General features: G+C 40.0%; 1 protein-coding gene across 1 annotated transcript in view; it reads right to left on the bottom strand.

The window, feature by feature from the left end:
• LOC100695501 (ephrin type-B receptor 1) overlaps positions 1–16686 on the bottom strand; it is a 121767-nt gene that overhangs the window by 9649 nt on the left and 95432 nt on the right. The window contains exons 15-19 of the mRNA XM_005457133.4: positions 13204–13271; positions 12432–12579; positions 9120–9269; positions 1784–1980; positions 1509–1667 (exon numbers count right to left, since the gene is read on the bottom strand). Of these exons, the coding sequence (XP_005457190.1) occupies positions 1509–1667; positions 1784–1980; positions 9120–9269; positions 12432–12579; positions 13204–13271 (722 nt within the window). The remainder of the gene's footprint in view (positions 1–1508; positions 1668–1783; positions 1981–9119; positions 9270–12431; positions 12580–13203; positions 13272–16686) is intronic.

Raw genomic sequence — 16686 nt, 5'->3', positions numbered from 1 at the left:
GAGTGATGAATACAGACTTGAAATTTCTTGTTCAAATTATCACTAATATGTTCAGAGGAGGTCAGAAGATAAGTACAACAGTTAGTGTCTAAAACCATCTGCAGAGCAAAGTGTCCTGATTTGGGGGTTTGGGGATCCTGTCTAAACTGATGGAAATCAGATTTTTGATCCACCATGCAATACCATCTGCAAAGTGCCTGACTGGCAACAGCTTCATTTTTCAGCATGACAGTGATCCCAAACACACTGCCAATGAGGTAAAATCATACTTGGACAGACAGAAATACACAATGGAACACTATCAGTCATGGATTGACCTCCACAGAGCCCAGATGAAGCAGCGTGGGATTATCGTGACAGAAAACAGAACAAAAGGCAGCCAACATGCAAAGAAGAGCTGTGAATGACCTTTGAGAAGCCTGGAGAACTATTCCTGAAGACTACTTAAAGAAAGCACAAGAAAGTTTGCCTAAGAAAGTTGAGGCTGTTTTGAAGAATAAACGTGGTCATACCAAATACTGATGTTTATGCTTGTGAGAAAGTCAATATTTATAACTATGTATTGGGCTTAAATGCTATAATTTCTACTCATGTTTCAAAAACTGCTGCGACTACTTTCCATTTTACCAGCAAAATCTAAAGAAATGATGTTCGGTCAAAGACATTTGCACTGTACTGTACATTACTACATATTAGCTATGTAATAGCAACGAAGCATGGGCTACATTTTAAATCAGCACTATTTTAGAGGTAAATGAATACCTAATTAAAAACTCCTAAAAAGTGACTTCAGGTAGGTATTGCCTCCATTTTTCTCATATTAGTGATTCATTTTGCATGAAAAGTATTTTAAAGTTCACTCAGTATTCCAACTCTGCCTTCTTCACACCGTAACTGTGTTAAAATACACTTAATTAATCCCATTGGTGAAATTTACCCTCTACTTTTGACCTATTTTAGCAATTTTAGGAGTGGTAGATAGCCACAGTGTAACCAATGGGGACCAGCTCCAGGTCTGGCGCTTTGGTCAAAGGTAAGGGCGGCAACCACGGGTGGACTATTCACTGATAGAAAATTAAGGACAGGCCCAGCAGCTGTCTAAAAGAATTAAAGATACACCTCTTTCACATATTTGCAATCTTTGCAGGCTCATTCAGACAGGATGAAAGTGATCAGCCCATTTCTTCTAATGACAAAACTGAAGGTACATTCATTGATTAAACCCAGCTAAACTCTGCAAATTTCTTTCATGGACACATTGCTTTTTATTTGTCTGTGATATAATGGCACTTGGAGCATTTTATACCATGAGGAGTAGAAGAAATAAGGATGGCAGTAAGCAAGCCAGATATAGAGAGACAGACAAGTGTTCACACAGTCAGCCAACCAGCTGCCCCACCAGTCTTCCAACAAAAAAGATGCCGACTTGGCAGGATCAGCTAAGTGTGAGACTCAGGCAAAGAGAAGCAGACAGACAAAAATAGAGGCAATTTAATGGCTAAACCTACTCAGCTGTGATTTGTGTGATGAGCGGCAAAGAGGTGAAGCCCGAGCCCAGAAAGGAGTCTCTATACTGGGTCATCTTCAATGCAGCCAGCCAGTCTTCTACTGAGCTCACCCTGCTTAGGTCTGGAGCTCCACGGTCTAACAAGGGATGATGGGAAGGACTGCAGAGAGTAGATACAAAAGAACGTGGAGTTAAAAAAAAGGCCATCACTGAAACAGAGGGATAAGATAGGAAGAGTGTGTTTGTGTATGTAAATGAGTTTATATCTCTGCTCACCCAGGGACCATGTTGTTGGTGCCGGCTTTGAGAGATGCAGGGTTGCGTATCATTTTGTCCAACATGCTGACAATATCGGGGAACTTTGGCCGGGCGTTTCTGTCTTTCTGCCAGCAGTCCAGCATCAGTTGGTGCAGCACTACCGGACAGTCCATGGGAGCTGGAAGCCTGAAGTCCTGCTCTATGGCATTTATCACCTAATGCGCAGCAGAAGAGTCACACAGGAAAAGGAGAAGACCCAAATGACCACAAAAGGTTATAGAAGAAAACTGCAGCATGATGTATATTTCAGGCTCACTGGTGAACGCTTATATAATCAGTATCTTTATAATAAAGCTTTGGCAAGGTCTAATGAGAAAGATGTAGCATATTAAATCCGTGCTATTCCTGGTATTCTATTTTCCCCCTTCCAATTTGTACCTGGTCTCTCTTCTTACATGTCATTCTATTGCTTACATTGCCTCCTTTGGACCTACTATTGTACAGCTTTCCTCCTCCCCATCATTAACTTATGTTACTTTTGTGTTCAGGGAGTTTTCAAAACCAATCACATCACAAGGGTCAAGCTCCAAAGAGTCCAGCTCTATCTCCTACCTGTTTGGGTTCTGACTGGTCCAACTGCCAAATTTTATTTTATGCCAATAAACAATGTACATTAAATTCAAATAAATTCAGTTTTATTCATATAGCACCAAATCACAACAGCAGTCACCTCAGTGTGATTTATATTGTAAGGCAAAAATCCTATAATAATACAGAGAAAACCACAACACTTAGATGACACCCTATGAGCAAGCAATTGATGACAGTGGGAAGGAAAAAGGAAGAAATCTCCAGCAGAATCAGGCTCAGGGGGTGACGGGAGGAAGAGGGGCCAAAAGACACACAGTGCAAAAGAAACAGATAGTAATAATTCCTAATGATTAAATGGAAAGTGGTGTATAAACACACAGTGAGTGAAGAAGAATCACTCAGTGCCCCCAATACCAAACCAGGCTAACTGATCCAGCCCTGACTATAGGCTTTATCAAAAAGGAAAGTTTTAAGCCTTATATTAAAAGTAGAGAGGGTGTCTGTCTCCCAAATCCAAACTGGGAGCTGCCTTCACAGAAGCCTGAAAGCTGAAGGCTCTGCCTCCCATTCTACTTTTAAAAAAGTAGAATGGGAGGCAGAAGACAGCAGCCTAAGAGCAAAGCTCTCTATTGGGGTGATATGGTAGCAGTCATCTCTAAATGATCTCTAACCTTTTAAACTGTGAAGAAATAATTAAATAATGATATAATCATAGATAATGATATAGATCTATAGACCATTTGAGCATCTTAATTTGCTACTTTAGTTTTATAATTGCAATTTACAACAGTCACTGGCAATACAGACAGTAAAAAACATACACGTAGTTTCTTAGTCAACAAAAAGAAATCAACATGGAAGTAGCATAAACCTGCATTCTATCTAAAGGCCACCAGATGGCGATAGTTGTGGTTGCAAAAACTCTTCCAGTCTCCAGAAATCTTTGAAAAAGGGCTTTTTGCCTTGTACTCTTTAAAAAAAATTTCTCACAGAATTTACGGTCTCAGTCACTTTTGGGATTTGGGTCATGCTGAAAATATTGAATCTGTTTTTTTTAATGTCGGTTATACTATATTTCAAATGGCGGATTATCTATGGTATGAAACCTGAATGTTTATTGGCTAATGACTTGTCAGTCATAAGCCAGTTTCACACTCTTTGTCACCAACCAAGATGGTAATGTGGCATCTAATCATTGGTGCTTGATGGAACATAAAAGACAAAATTCAGAAACCAATGAGTGACGTCACGTTAGCTACGCCCATGATGATCGCCATGGCTAATATCAGCCGATATGCTGATATTCGACTGACATATCAGCACATATCTAGTATCTACAGCGCCCAGATGTAGGCCAAGGGATTTAACAATATATAAAAAAGTTAGCCGGTTAGCCCAAATCAAAGCCCAAAGTCTTGATAAATAGTATTTTACTGTATTTAGTCACTTTTGATATACATTTGACAAAAGTAGGTTTTCATAAATATGAATTAAATCAGAGTGGGAAAGAAAAACAGTTCAAAAGAAATTAAATGTTGTGACATGACATCAGTAAACTGAACACAGTATGGTGCTGGCTTGTGATGTGCGACATATTAAAGGGCTAAAAAGATCAGCCCCCTGAGTCGATCTCTCTCGCTGCTGTTTGTCACTCGCTTCAGGCAGACCGGCATACGGCAAAGAGTGGATCGTCTTCTGTGTTATGGCTCCTTTGTGATTTCAGTCGATAAAGACAGGCATATTTTTACAGAACAATCTTGCCTCGTTCAGCTTTATTTAAAACCACATAAAAACGAAAACTCGGATTAGTTAAGAGGATCCAATTTCCGTTTAAGAACTTCATCCTGACACAGCGTGCAGTCGCACAGTATATCCAGATATTCATCTCTAAGCAGCAGTAACTTCTGCTGCAGTCTCAGATGTCAAGGCAGGTAGTTTTACACAGAGGAGCTTTTGATTTCATCACGCCAGTGCAGGTACTGAGAATGATAAAGTTCTTTCAAAGTTTTGATTTTTTCTCCCTGTGAAAACTTTTAGGCAGGAATTTTGTAAAGCTAAGAGGTTGTGCTAGATGTGTCAGGATACCTTTGAGTGCAGAATGTAATTATGCAGAACATCATGGAATTTAAAACTACCTGCCTTGCCACTCTAAAAATAATCAAAGAAAGGAAATATCGCGTTTAGTAACCATTACCTGAAATTATTCTGCCCCCTGTGTCAGAAATGTGAAATTATTATTTTTTATTTCTCCCCAGCTGTAATTACAATCGTTGTAATGTTTAAAACTCCCATTGTGGTGTGCCCCAAAGGTTTAAAAAGTGCCTTCTATCATCTTTTATACATGTTCTGTCTAGCAGATTTTTTCTTGTTTCAGATATCCAATTACTATCATCTTCCTTGTCATCTTTCACACTCTTTAGACACATACAATCAGTCTCTTTTCTGCCTTATAAATTAAAGGTGGATTAATATATACTCAAGAGCCATAAAAAGAGAATAAATGGTAGAACTGTACTGATGACGCATCTGAGGTAAAACTTGATTTGGCCTAGTGTTGAAGACTTGTCAGAGCTTTTCTGTTTATTTCTAACAAAGGAAAATGCAGAAATTGAATTAAAAGATAAGTATCAATACAACAATACTGAGGAAACTCGATGTTATTCTCGTGCTTTATGAAAACTACATTCCTTTACATTAGGAAAATAGATAAATCCAAGTTAGACAACACTGGAGCATTTCTTCAAATGTATTGGGTCCTAGAAACTGCAGCTGCACACTGCTGTATAGGTGAAACACAACATTTTCAGAGCCCACAACATTCTGACCTGCATCCATACAACTGCTGACAACTCTCCGCAATAGTTAACATTCTGCCATCATGTCTGTGGCTAATGCACTCTTTCCTGCAAACCTGGCATCATCGTTGCCAGGTTTGCAAGGTCATGTACTGGACCTGTTATATACCTTGTCCACAAAATTTTCTAATATCTTCATGTCAACATGCACTGCTGGTGGATACTAGCTGAGTTTGCCGAAGTGATCAGACGCCTCATTACATACTCCCCCATGTCTGCTAAGCTGTCTTCTTGTCTTTGATGGGCAAGGCTGAAAGAACAAAACACAGCCTGTGAAAGCATGAAAGAAGAGAATCCCTTTACTGTTCTCTAGTCTCAGAGATAGGCAAAGGTCATGCACAAGGATCTACTTCAGATTCTGTCCATAGCCAAAGGCAATCAACAACTGCTGCACACCAATTTCCTTAAGGGCTGGTAGAATGCTGATGGCTCTTAGAAGAATATCTGACCCTGACGTGCTGAAAGATTTTTGTGTCTGCCTTGTCCTGACTGCGAGGAGCTATCTCATGCTTAGAGCATCTTTTTCTTTGGTCACAGTGACCAAAGAAACGTCCCTACATTTTGGAGTTGTCTGTGCAATTGTGTCAGAAAGGAGGAGTTCGGTTTTCCTTGAGCTTGGTCTAAAATTTGCCCTTGCTGGTCACCTTTCATGTGATTCCACATTCTTGGTCTGGCCTCAATCTTCAAACTCAATGCCAGGCAGGTCTCAAAGACGATGCATGTTCCCTTGGCTATAGAGGAATATTCTTCTATCGTGGGAAGGACAATACACACTTAAGAGCTACCTGGTGGCAGACTTTATACCAGTGAGGAACCGTCAATGATGGGTACTACCTATGGCTGGTTGTCAGAGATTGCAAAAATCACCCGAGAAAGGCAGTGCTGGGATTTCTGACAGCTGTGCTCCTTCTGCCATCACTCAGTGCTACAGGGAGCGCGTGGTTCTTCTGACATAAGAACCACGCACTTCGATATGGGTTGAACAGCCTGGAGATGAGCTGTTTAGAAGTTGTTGTTCCATTTAGTCGAGGTAACTTCTGTCAGCGTCAGGGTCAGGATTTGTTGCAGCAGTCAATCCAAGACAGCAGATTTTTTATGAAACAAACTACCTTTACTACTAAACTATGTCTATACCTCTATACCTCTATACCTCTACCATCTCGACCACCACATCCCCATCCAGTGTACTGGTAACAGATTATTCAGAAAAAAATGGCTGTCCAAACTCAAAAACTAAGACCCTTTGTCTACAAATTACTGCCTCAACAGTTATTTCAACTCACTGTTTATCGGTTCAAAATCCCTGGTGTGTACCCACCCTTCCCCATCAATTGACCTCCACATCCACCGGCACACCTGCTCCTGTTTTTCTGCCCTGTAACCACAGTGCTGCCAGATTTTCTGTTTTGCATTCCTGCCAGAGTGGTCCAGCTTTTTGTCATGTTATCCTGGCTACCTACATTTATGTATGACCTCTGCCTGTATCTGGACTTACTCCTGCCAGCTTTCGCCCCCTCGGACTCCTCTGCCTCTCCTTGCTTTGATCATTGACCTACTAAACTTTGTTTTCGCTCCACCTTTTGTCTGGCTGTGATTTGCACGTCTGTGTCCAAACTTCTAAACTTCTACCTCTACAGTAGTGCGAGAATGAAATAATACTTTAGTGTGTGTGTGTTTTTTTTCTTTTTGTCAGAGTTCCCTGTAAATGTAAAGTAACAAGTCTGTCTCAGTGTAGTTGGAAGTCTACCTCGCGGTGCTTCGCCTACTGTAAATGCAGCACGGGGGATTTGTCTGTTCGCTGAGTGAACTCTACTTGACCCCGGCACACTTCTCGGGCTTTGTGCCGCATAAATTCACTTTAAGCACCACTGTCAATCAAAATAGCAGCGAATGTAGTGAAACATCACAGGTCTCTTTCATGATTAATTCATGTTGAACACAGCACCTGCAGTGGCTCCGCTGACAATTTCCCCACTCCGTGTTCTTTGAAATTGCATGTGTGTGTAACTGTGTGTGTGTGTGCGTGCATGCCTTTACACATGTATGATTGCATGTGTGTGTGTGGATTAGCAGGGTGTGTGTCATATGTGTGAGTTTAGGGTGTGAGATTCATGCATAGTTAATGCCCCGGCAGACCTTCGTTAGTGGTAACACACACTTTCACCATCATTATACGCAGTCTCTGCCATTATAAATCTGTCTCTGTCATTATACTGACTGTGTCATTACTGCTGCATAGGCTGCTTCTGTTGCTTGCGAGCAAGCATGGGGGAGAAGACTGGGGTAGCTGCAAGAGAGGAGGGGAGAAGGGGAGAAAAATGTGAATGTGTGAAATAAGGGGAAAGAGGTGTTTAAGGTGAAATAGAAGCTACATGGGGAAAATGGTGCTCCGCAGAGAAAAATAAAGAAATGAATTAGTTTTATGATTTAAATAAAGACTTATGTCTCAATCTTATAGTTAGGATGGGGATCTTGCCACCGATTAACTTCTCGGCAGTTCATCTTACAAAGAAAACTTTATATATAGTCTGAGTTAACAAGGTCTAAAGCCAGGTAAATGCTGCTGGAGCGGGGCTGTGGTTTCCTGAAATAGAGTTAAGAAGGTGCTGATTGAAGATATTTACCTGGGGTAATAAACACACTAGAAGCTGCTTGGCGGATTTTCTGCGGCAATAAAATGTATTTTAAAGTTTTGACTGGAGCGAAATTGGAAGCTTGTAAAATCCCCAGCCTCCTTTGTGTCAAAGTCATTAGATATATCATTTGAGAAAGCTAGAATTTGGATTTAAAGCTTCAGTGATTTGAAGTGGGTTTTAGTGCTGTAACTATAATCTGCGCATCATGTTTCTTCTCAGAACAGAAACTTAAAAATAAAAATGTCAGCAGTCCAGTCTTGTGGAACCTTCATTTTCATGGACTGCACTGCATCCCCTTTAGGGTTTAACAGTAAAATTGAATTCTCACCCTAAAGAAAGTGTTTCTGGCACCACTTTATAATAACCATTAAATATATAACAGGACTCATTTACAGTTAAAAAAAAAACAACAACGATAAAATGACCTGAAATGATATTTCCTAATTGGCTAACTTGTCTGTTATCTGAATGGTTATTGTAAAGTTATAAATGGTTAACAAATACTAATTCCAGAGTCATTATTTTGACAGCTGTGATGACGGTAAAACAGATTTTAAAACATATTTAAATAAGATGACGGGTGGGGTGGTAGGAAAAGGTGGTTTGTGTCCTGCATCACTCATGGTTGTCATTGCAGTTTGCTTTATGCACAACTACTCACAAGCTCCAATATTATCTTAAGGTGGAATATATAAGTTATCTCAGCTATTAACTAAAGTTTAATTATACATTTAATATTTACTCACCATGGTTATGATAAAGTGTTACCATTTTTAACACAAATGCAGTAAATGTGCACTGACTACGGCAGGATGAATGTAATCTCAGAACACTTAATAAACATCAGTGTGATATGACGAGACACAAGGAGAGCGCGAAAAAACACAAGGTAAAGAAATGCCGCGGCAAATTGCTCACACTGTGAAGGTAATTGGAATAAAGCTGTCACTACCATGAAACATTCCCAGAAGAAAATCCCAGCAAAGAAAAAAAAATCCTTTGCCTTTTGGTCTGATTTTCATGGAACAAACATTTCTGTGACACTTAAATTGATGTCCTCATTTTCCATGTGTGTTTCCTAGACATGCAGACACCCTGCTGTGACGGAGGAAACAAACAAGCACATCCCCCGAACGCCACACACACGCACGCACACACGTGCTGGAACAGACATACACGATATTTTACAGTCACAGACATCAGTGAGAACTCAAACTAAGAGTCTCTTTCTCTCTCTTTTGCCCTCTCTCAGGAAAGCAGGTGGTGACTTACATCTTGGTTGCTCATGTCCCAGTAAGGTCTCTCTCCATATGACATCACCTCCCAGGTGACGATCCCGTAACTCCAGACATCTGAAGCTGACGTGAATTTCCTGTAGGCGATCGCCTCTGGTGCCGTCCACCTCACGGGGATTTTACCTCCCTGAGAGAAAGAAAAGAACAGGGGGAAAACATAAGAAGGAAATAAATAACTAAGGGCAGAAGGGAAGGAAAAAAGGATTTGTAGCTTTATACCTGATAGTTCTGCTTACGTATTCGTTACATAGTTCTTAGCTGAAGTCTCTTATCAGACACGGTGGTAAAAACTGTGCATTATGCACATGTGTGTAAAAAAAAAAAGAAACATGGCAAATTTGAGGGGAAATTTAAGGGCAGGCAACATGCATCTGAATTTTCCTACTTTTTTTTGTTCTCGAGTGTGGAAGTGTAGACAAAGCAGATGCTTGATAGCATCCACCTGCTTCACGTAGACAAATCCACATCTGCCTGCTGTTGTCTTTTCTAATGAAGACAAAGTAGTGCGTAAACAAAAACTTCTTCCTTCTGACTGCTGAGTGAAATCCAGGATAAAAGGATGCATTACCATATGCTGGTTTGGCTGGTGTATCAAATTTAATATATTAAAGGAAATGCTTAAGACAAACATTTCTTTTTAATAGACTCCTTTTTAAGTCAGGCAAGCGACATGAGTTTAAGGCAGTGTGTATTTAATCTATCATGCAAGAACTTTTCTTTAACCCTACCATGGTCCTAGATCTCTGTGTTTACTTTAGTATTTAATTCTGGTTAGTTTTGTGCTCTGGGTTTTGTTTGCATTTTGAATATTGGTTTGGATTTATTTCTTTGCATGTTTCAGTTTAATCTAGCTTTCCTAATGTTCTGTTGTTTCTTGTCAAATCTTCATCTCTGTGTTATCTTAGTAAGGAGGTAAGACAGTGTTTCACGACAGATAGAGGAGATTCAAAAATACTGCCAGTCTGTACCCTACCCTTTGAAAGGCTAAAACAGAATTTTTATTTGGAAAAATTATGTGAATAGTTTGAATAATGTGAACAAAACTTACATATTTAAGTAAGCTAAAGTCAGTGACATCACTGACAAGGCAAGGCAAAAACAAATAAAAAGCATGATTTAAATTTGATTAAAACAAGCAAACAAACAAACAAACAAAACAGTATATAAAATCGAATATCAAAACAGTAGATAAAATCAGTAGTTAAAAAGTAGGTTTAAGTGTGGATTTGGTGCTTTATTCAAATGCAGCAGATAAGGATTTAAAACTAATTTAGACTTCTGTGGTGAATCTTGGTCCAGTCAACGATGCAACCAACGTAGTCTCCTACAACCAAAGTGCTAGTGTTGATGTCCTTGTCCCATGGCCCACTCTTGACTTATGAGTCAGGTTGTGAGGTTGAGGCTCTGATTATTAGTTTTCTCACTAATAAACTCAAAAACTGCAGAGAAAACGTAGCTGGATGCACACGATGAATCAGCTGTACTGAACAGGCCAATCACAATAGTTGCGGGTTGTGTCAACACGACATGTACTTACATTTACATGTAAGTACATCACACGTCTGTGGAGGGTTTTGCAGTTACAACATACCTGCGTTGTAGATTTAACACAGAAGCATAAATCCGTTTTTAGACCTCATAGGGTTAAATTATGAACTATATTTGTTTCCCAATAGGATAGCCTGAATCTTTATTCTTCCCATGGAGTACAGTACTCGGATATTTCATTGCGAGTTCAAAATATCGCTTAAATTCATGATCTCTTAAGCTTATAATTGAATTTTTATCAGCCTCAGGGTTAACATGCTGTGTGAACAATGTGAACGAACAGGTCTATGTCTATAGGATAATGGCCAATGCAGGACTGGCACGGGATATTAAAAAAAAAAAGACTCAGTGAACGTTTTTGTGTGCAAAGGCATCTAAACTGTAAAAGGAACATCATGAGTGGCTCAACATAGTTTTTATTAACAAGCAAGCTACTTGGCAGCTTGTGAGTACAGTCACAACCACAGGGACGAGTGAGAAGTGGCAGAAACAAATAACACAAATTGTTACCTTCAAGCAGTGCGTGCCAACATGTTAAATGTAATCAGTCGAGTACATTTTAATTTAAAGTATTAACATTCAGCTCAAAGCACAGATGAGCTGAGGTACGGCCGTGAAGTCCGGCTTAGATTGATGAAAAATCTGTGTGACGATGCACCGGCGATCTGACAAGCTGAGTCTTTCTAAAATGTCCAACTCACCACCCGCAGGACAAACTTCAATCCGGCCTTTATCAGTTTAGTCTTAATTAAGATTCCAGACTGGCTGCACCACACAGATAAGTGTGTAGGAAACAACACATATCACAGTCGAATTGTTGAACATATAAAAGTATGTATATATATTGAAAATACATTTCAATCATATTATATAAAAGCTGCTACAAGGTAGATGAGTAATGACAAAGAAAGTTCTGACGGCTCAAATATAATTGGTCGACAGTACTTGGACTACAAGTGGACTAAAAATTGAAACCGCTGTGGTTTTGATGGCAAAAATTTTATCCCTTTCCTACATATTCTATATACAGTCACTGGCCAGTTTGTTAGGTACACCTGTTCAACGGCTCATCCATACAACCTAATGCCTAATCAGCCAGTTACACAGCAGCAGTGCAATGCATTTAGGCATTAGAAGACATGGTCAAGAAAACCTGCACTTAAAGGTGATTTAGGTGAGTCTGACCATGGTAGGTTACAATTCACAAAGGCTTACCAAAATTGGACAACACACAAGATTAGAAAAATGGCACCTGGTCTGATGAATGCTAATTTCTGCTGCAACATTCGGATAGTAGGGTCAGAATTTGGCGTTAACAACATGATCTGTGCCACAAAGAATGAATGCAGTTGTGAAGGGAAAAGAGGTACTAGGTAGGTGTACCTAATAATGTGTATATTGAGTGTATAAATATACTGAAATCTATTTATAGGGAAGAAATGTTTGGTAGTTCTTAATGACAGAACTGAACTGAAAACCTTATTTTAAAATGACTGACCTACTAATAAAACGGTTAAAATTTGCATTTTCACCAATCCAGAGACTTTTCATTTTCTATGTGTTAAACTGTGGCAGACCAAAGTTCTTAAGCGGTGCATCTTTTTATTTTTTAACAAATGTGAGTAACAGGCCAGAATCCTGGTAATGAAAAGCTACCACTGCAAAAAACATTTTGCCCACCTTTGGTCTGCAGAATGAAGGAATGCAGAAGGAAGCGTTAGTGTGTTTTTAGCTTACATACCAGCGAGCTGGTGTAGGTGGGGTCGGAGGTGTCCTCCTCCAGATAACGTGATAAGCCGAAGTCAGACACCTTACACACGAGGTTACTGTTAACCAAGATATTTCGAGCTGCCAGGTCCCGGTGAACATAACTCATCTCCGCCAGGTACCTGTAACATCAACAGGATTTATTGTATGAATTTGTGTTATCTGTAGCCAGCTACCTAGGCTACTATAAAAAGGTAATGGGATTTAGAGTTATGTGTGTATGTGTTTGCCTGTGAGTGCATGTTATCACTGCCAGCTACCTTCGATAAAACAGGAATAGGATTTAATGTATGTGTATACAGTAACATGTTTTTGTGCTATCACAGCCTGCATTTAACACAGATAGGCTCTGGTGTGCGTGAGTTTGTGTGTATGTGTGAGCATTTGTCAGTCTGCCAAGCTGAAAAGTTGCAGTTATCTTAACTTTACCAGTGGATTCAAATGCAGCGTACAGCGGAGGTTGCATGTGTCTATGTGCGTGCTCATATCAATGTATGTGTCCGTGCAAGGAGTCATCAGGATGTGGAGACAGCGCATCTCAAGCTGCTGATGCACATGACCAGACAGCATTGGATATCACCACATGAAATCTCAACATCTGAAAGAACTGATATCGCCAAAAAGAAATCTAAATCCTCATACCCATGTCTGAAAGATCAGAAAAAGTTTCTTCTTCATCTTTATAGTAAAATGGATTTCTGTAGTGGGATATGTGTGCGTGTGTGTCTGGGTGTAAGTGTCAGTACCTCATTCCAGATGCGATGCCCCTCAGCATACCAACCAGCTGGATCACTGGGAACTGCCCATCATTTTGCTGTGAAACCATGAACCGTGACAGGATTATTCTTATTTTCCATTATCAGACTTTTTCACTTTAGTGCTTTAGAAAGAATCTTGCAGGTAAGAAGATTTATTACCACTTCACAGAAAATGTCATAAGAGAAAAACATTTTTTACCCCCCCATCCCCCTCCCTATTTGCAGCACAGATGATGGTGTGTACATGTGGTACGTTGTGTTACAGTCGCATAAAAAGAATTTGATCAAGATGATGCAAGTAAGAAAAAACTTGAACTTAATCTTTTGCAAGATTCCATTTTCTGCTTTCACTCCTTTGCTCATACTGTGTTCGTGTTGGCGCACGGCTGGCACAGGCTTAAAATACAGCATCTGAAACCCAACTTTTGCTTCTTGCTTCTGACAACTTTGCATACACCGACACACTAAAATCTTCAAGCACACTTCCCGCTGTGTGTTGGCCAGAAGGTTACAGAAACAGGTTTATGACCGGAAGGCTAAAATCTAGGTGGAAGAGTGAAAATGAATCCCTTTGACCTTCCCTCCTCAAAACCACTGTGGTGCCCTAAGGAAAGGCCTTTAACCCCCTAGAGCCCAGCAAGTCAGACTGTGGTTAGAATTTGCAGCTTCCAGGTGTGTAAATGTGATGTACTCAAAGGACAACTATCCTTCAATAAATAACGGTAATTAAAAAAAAGGGACCAAGAAATTGCAAACTGTGTCAACACTAGTATAACAAATGCTTTTACTTTTAAGCTATTTTTCACACATGAACTCTGGGCAGTGATCTGCAGTTGACCTTCCTCACATGCGGCACACAGCCATAGAGAGTTCCCTTCAAACACTTTTTTAAGCTTCAGATGCCCCGTTTGGTTTAGATAGTTGCACACCCTTTCCAGGCAGCACAAGAGGCAGGAAGCAAGATGACTACTCCAGATTATTACCTGCACTCTTCTCTGTAACATCGCATAGACTTTGTACAAAGGATCTGCAGGGTTCAAGAGGTTTACTGTGACCATGTGGGATATTTGTTTTTTTCCCCACACGGAGCTCACAGTTGGGTGACGAACAGAAAAGTTCAGGGCAGCAGTGCGTGTGTGAAAACCACTCTGGAGAGAGTTAATTGAAACGCTGTGATAAAAGTGTTACAGCAGGCATTTTGGACCAATACAAAGTAGACAACTGGAAATTCTACAAAGCCTTTTTGCCGTCAGATGTAGCTGGATGTCAGCTAGTTTAAAATAAGTTTAAGCAAATGGAATCTCAATAACAGAGTCTGAACTATTTTAACAAGATTGCAAGTGAACAAGGTGCATAACCACCTTTATTGTTTATCACAGCCTGAAATGCAGTTTATGCTGAAGTTCAATAAGGAAAAGCTTTTCATTCATCTGTCTGCATTCCTGGGTTTTCAGGCTGCTAGTCTATTCTTTACATCACTTCCTCTTTTCCACGCTTTCAAACTTAATTCTGTCATCATCGCTCTGACCTAATCATTTTCTTGCACGTCTTCTGCTAGCCAATCAGCCTTTGCCTCAATGCTTCTCTGCCATAGTGCCTTTCAGACTCTCATTCATGTGACAAGTCTCCTCAGCAACTCAAAATCTCCATCTGCTTCCTCTCTGCCACCACCTGTATGTAAATTCCAGAAGGTCCTGTCCTATTAGCAACATTGGGCCCTGCTCTACTTTGTAGCTTCAGCTGAAGTCTAATAGCCAAATACTCAAACTCTATAAAAACCTTCTCGTAATTTCTTCAAGTCGTCTTCAGGAATACTTCTCCAGGCTTCGTTTAGGACATTCAAAGCTCTTCTTTGGATGTTGGCTGCATTTTGTTCTGATCTCTGTAAAGATGATCCCACACTACTTCAATAATGTTGAGGTCCGGGCTCTGGGGAGGCCAATCCATCACTGATAGTGTTTATTGTGTGTTTTTCTATCCAGCTATGCTTTTACTGCATTGGCAACGTGTTTGAGGTCATTGTCATAGTCAAAAATGAAGCTGTTGCCAATCAGACAGTGTATAAATGGTATGGGATGGTGGCTGCATTTCACTGACTTGAATGCAGCCCCAAATCGTGTCAAAGTCAGCATTTCACAGATGGCTGTAGACACTCACTGCTGTACCTCATTCCTGACCTCCTTGGTACATACTGATGAGGATCTCAATTCAGTTTCAGTTCAGGTTTACTTACATAGCACCAAATGACAACAGTTGCCACAAAGCATTTCATACTGTAAGATAATGACCCCAAAAGATTTGAACTAAAACTTTCAAATTTGGATTCATCATCATCCGTAAGACCTGTTGTCACTGATTTTCAGTCCAATTCTGGTGTAATTTAGCAGAACCTTTTCTCCCCGTTTCCCATCCTTAACAATGGCTTCTTGACAGCCACCCTTCCACTGAGACCATTTCTGATGAGGCTTCATTAAACAGCAGATGGATCAGCAGATGCATCTCTCAGGTCCTGTGTCAGGTCTTTCAGGATTTTCCCTTATCATTTCTTGGCATTCTTCCAGCACGTTCTCCTCCCAAAATGTAACATATTGTGTGTGTGACAAATCGTTGGTATGTTACGCTTTCGGCCACCCAACCACTCTGTATGTTACACGTTCGGAAATGTCAGGAAACATGACAACCGTTTGGAATGAATCTACACGTGTACATTTATTTTACTTTCTCATCATTAATTGCTTTAGAAAACACTATCTAATACGATTAAGACTGTAGTTAAGGTTAGAGATAAGGTTATGGTTAGAGTTAGGATTAAGGTTAGGGTTTGGGCTGGAATACATGGCTGGAGGGTGTGTTACCGCCAGGAGTGTCATTCTATTGAATTCCATCCACAATCCGGTGCATATCAAAGGGACACAGAAGAGTACCTTTTGCATTTCTATGGGATGCCTCGGGACGTGACAAATTGTCAGGAATGAGAACGGTCTCCATTCTTTGCAGACTCAAATAAAGAAATTGGAAGAAATGATGTGTTTTTGTGACAAGCTGCTAATAATAAATTGCCTAAAGACATAATTTAAAGTTGGTTATTTGCCCAGCTGTATGTTATGTGTGGACAAAACAGTGTTTTATTCCTTGAGGTAGATTCTTTTTTTTCCCTTAATGATTGTTAATTCAGAGTTACAACAAACATTCATGTCAAAATGGGCAGGTGCAAGGACTGGATTGAAAATGAATGAAAAAGCAGCCAATGTCCAAAGAAAAAAACTTTGGAAGACCTTCAGAAAGTCTGGAAAGCCATTGCTCAAGACCGCTTGGAAACATTTTAAGAAAGTCAGTCTCCTTGGAATAAAAAAAATATGAGGAAATGAAGGGTCGCTCTAGACTTTTGCATAGTACTGAATAAGAAAAAGAAGTACAAAAAAAAGAAAGAAAGAAAGCAAGTTGACCAAGACTATGGCTTGGAAAGTTAAG

Source organism: Oreochromis niloticus, linkage group LG17 (genome assembly GCF_001858045.2).
Source record: "Oreochromis niloticus isolate F11D_XX linkage group LG17, O_niloticus_UMD_NMBU, whole genome shotgun sequence".
Lineage (NCBI taxonomy): Eukaryota > Metazoa > Chordata > Actinopteri > Cichliformes > Cichlidae > Oreochromis > Oreochromis niloticus.
This window is presented reverse-complemented; position numbering and strand designations above follow the sequence as displayed.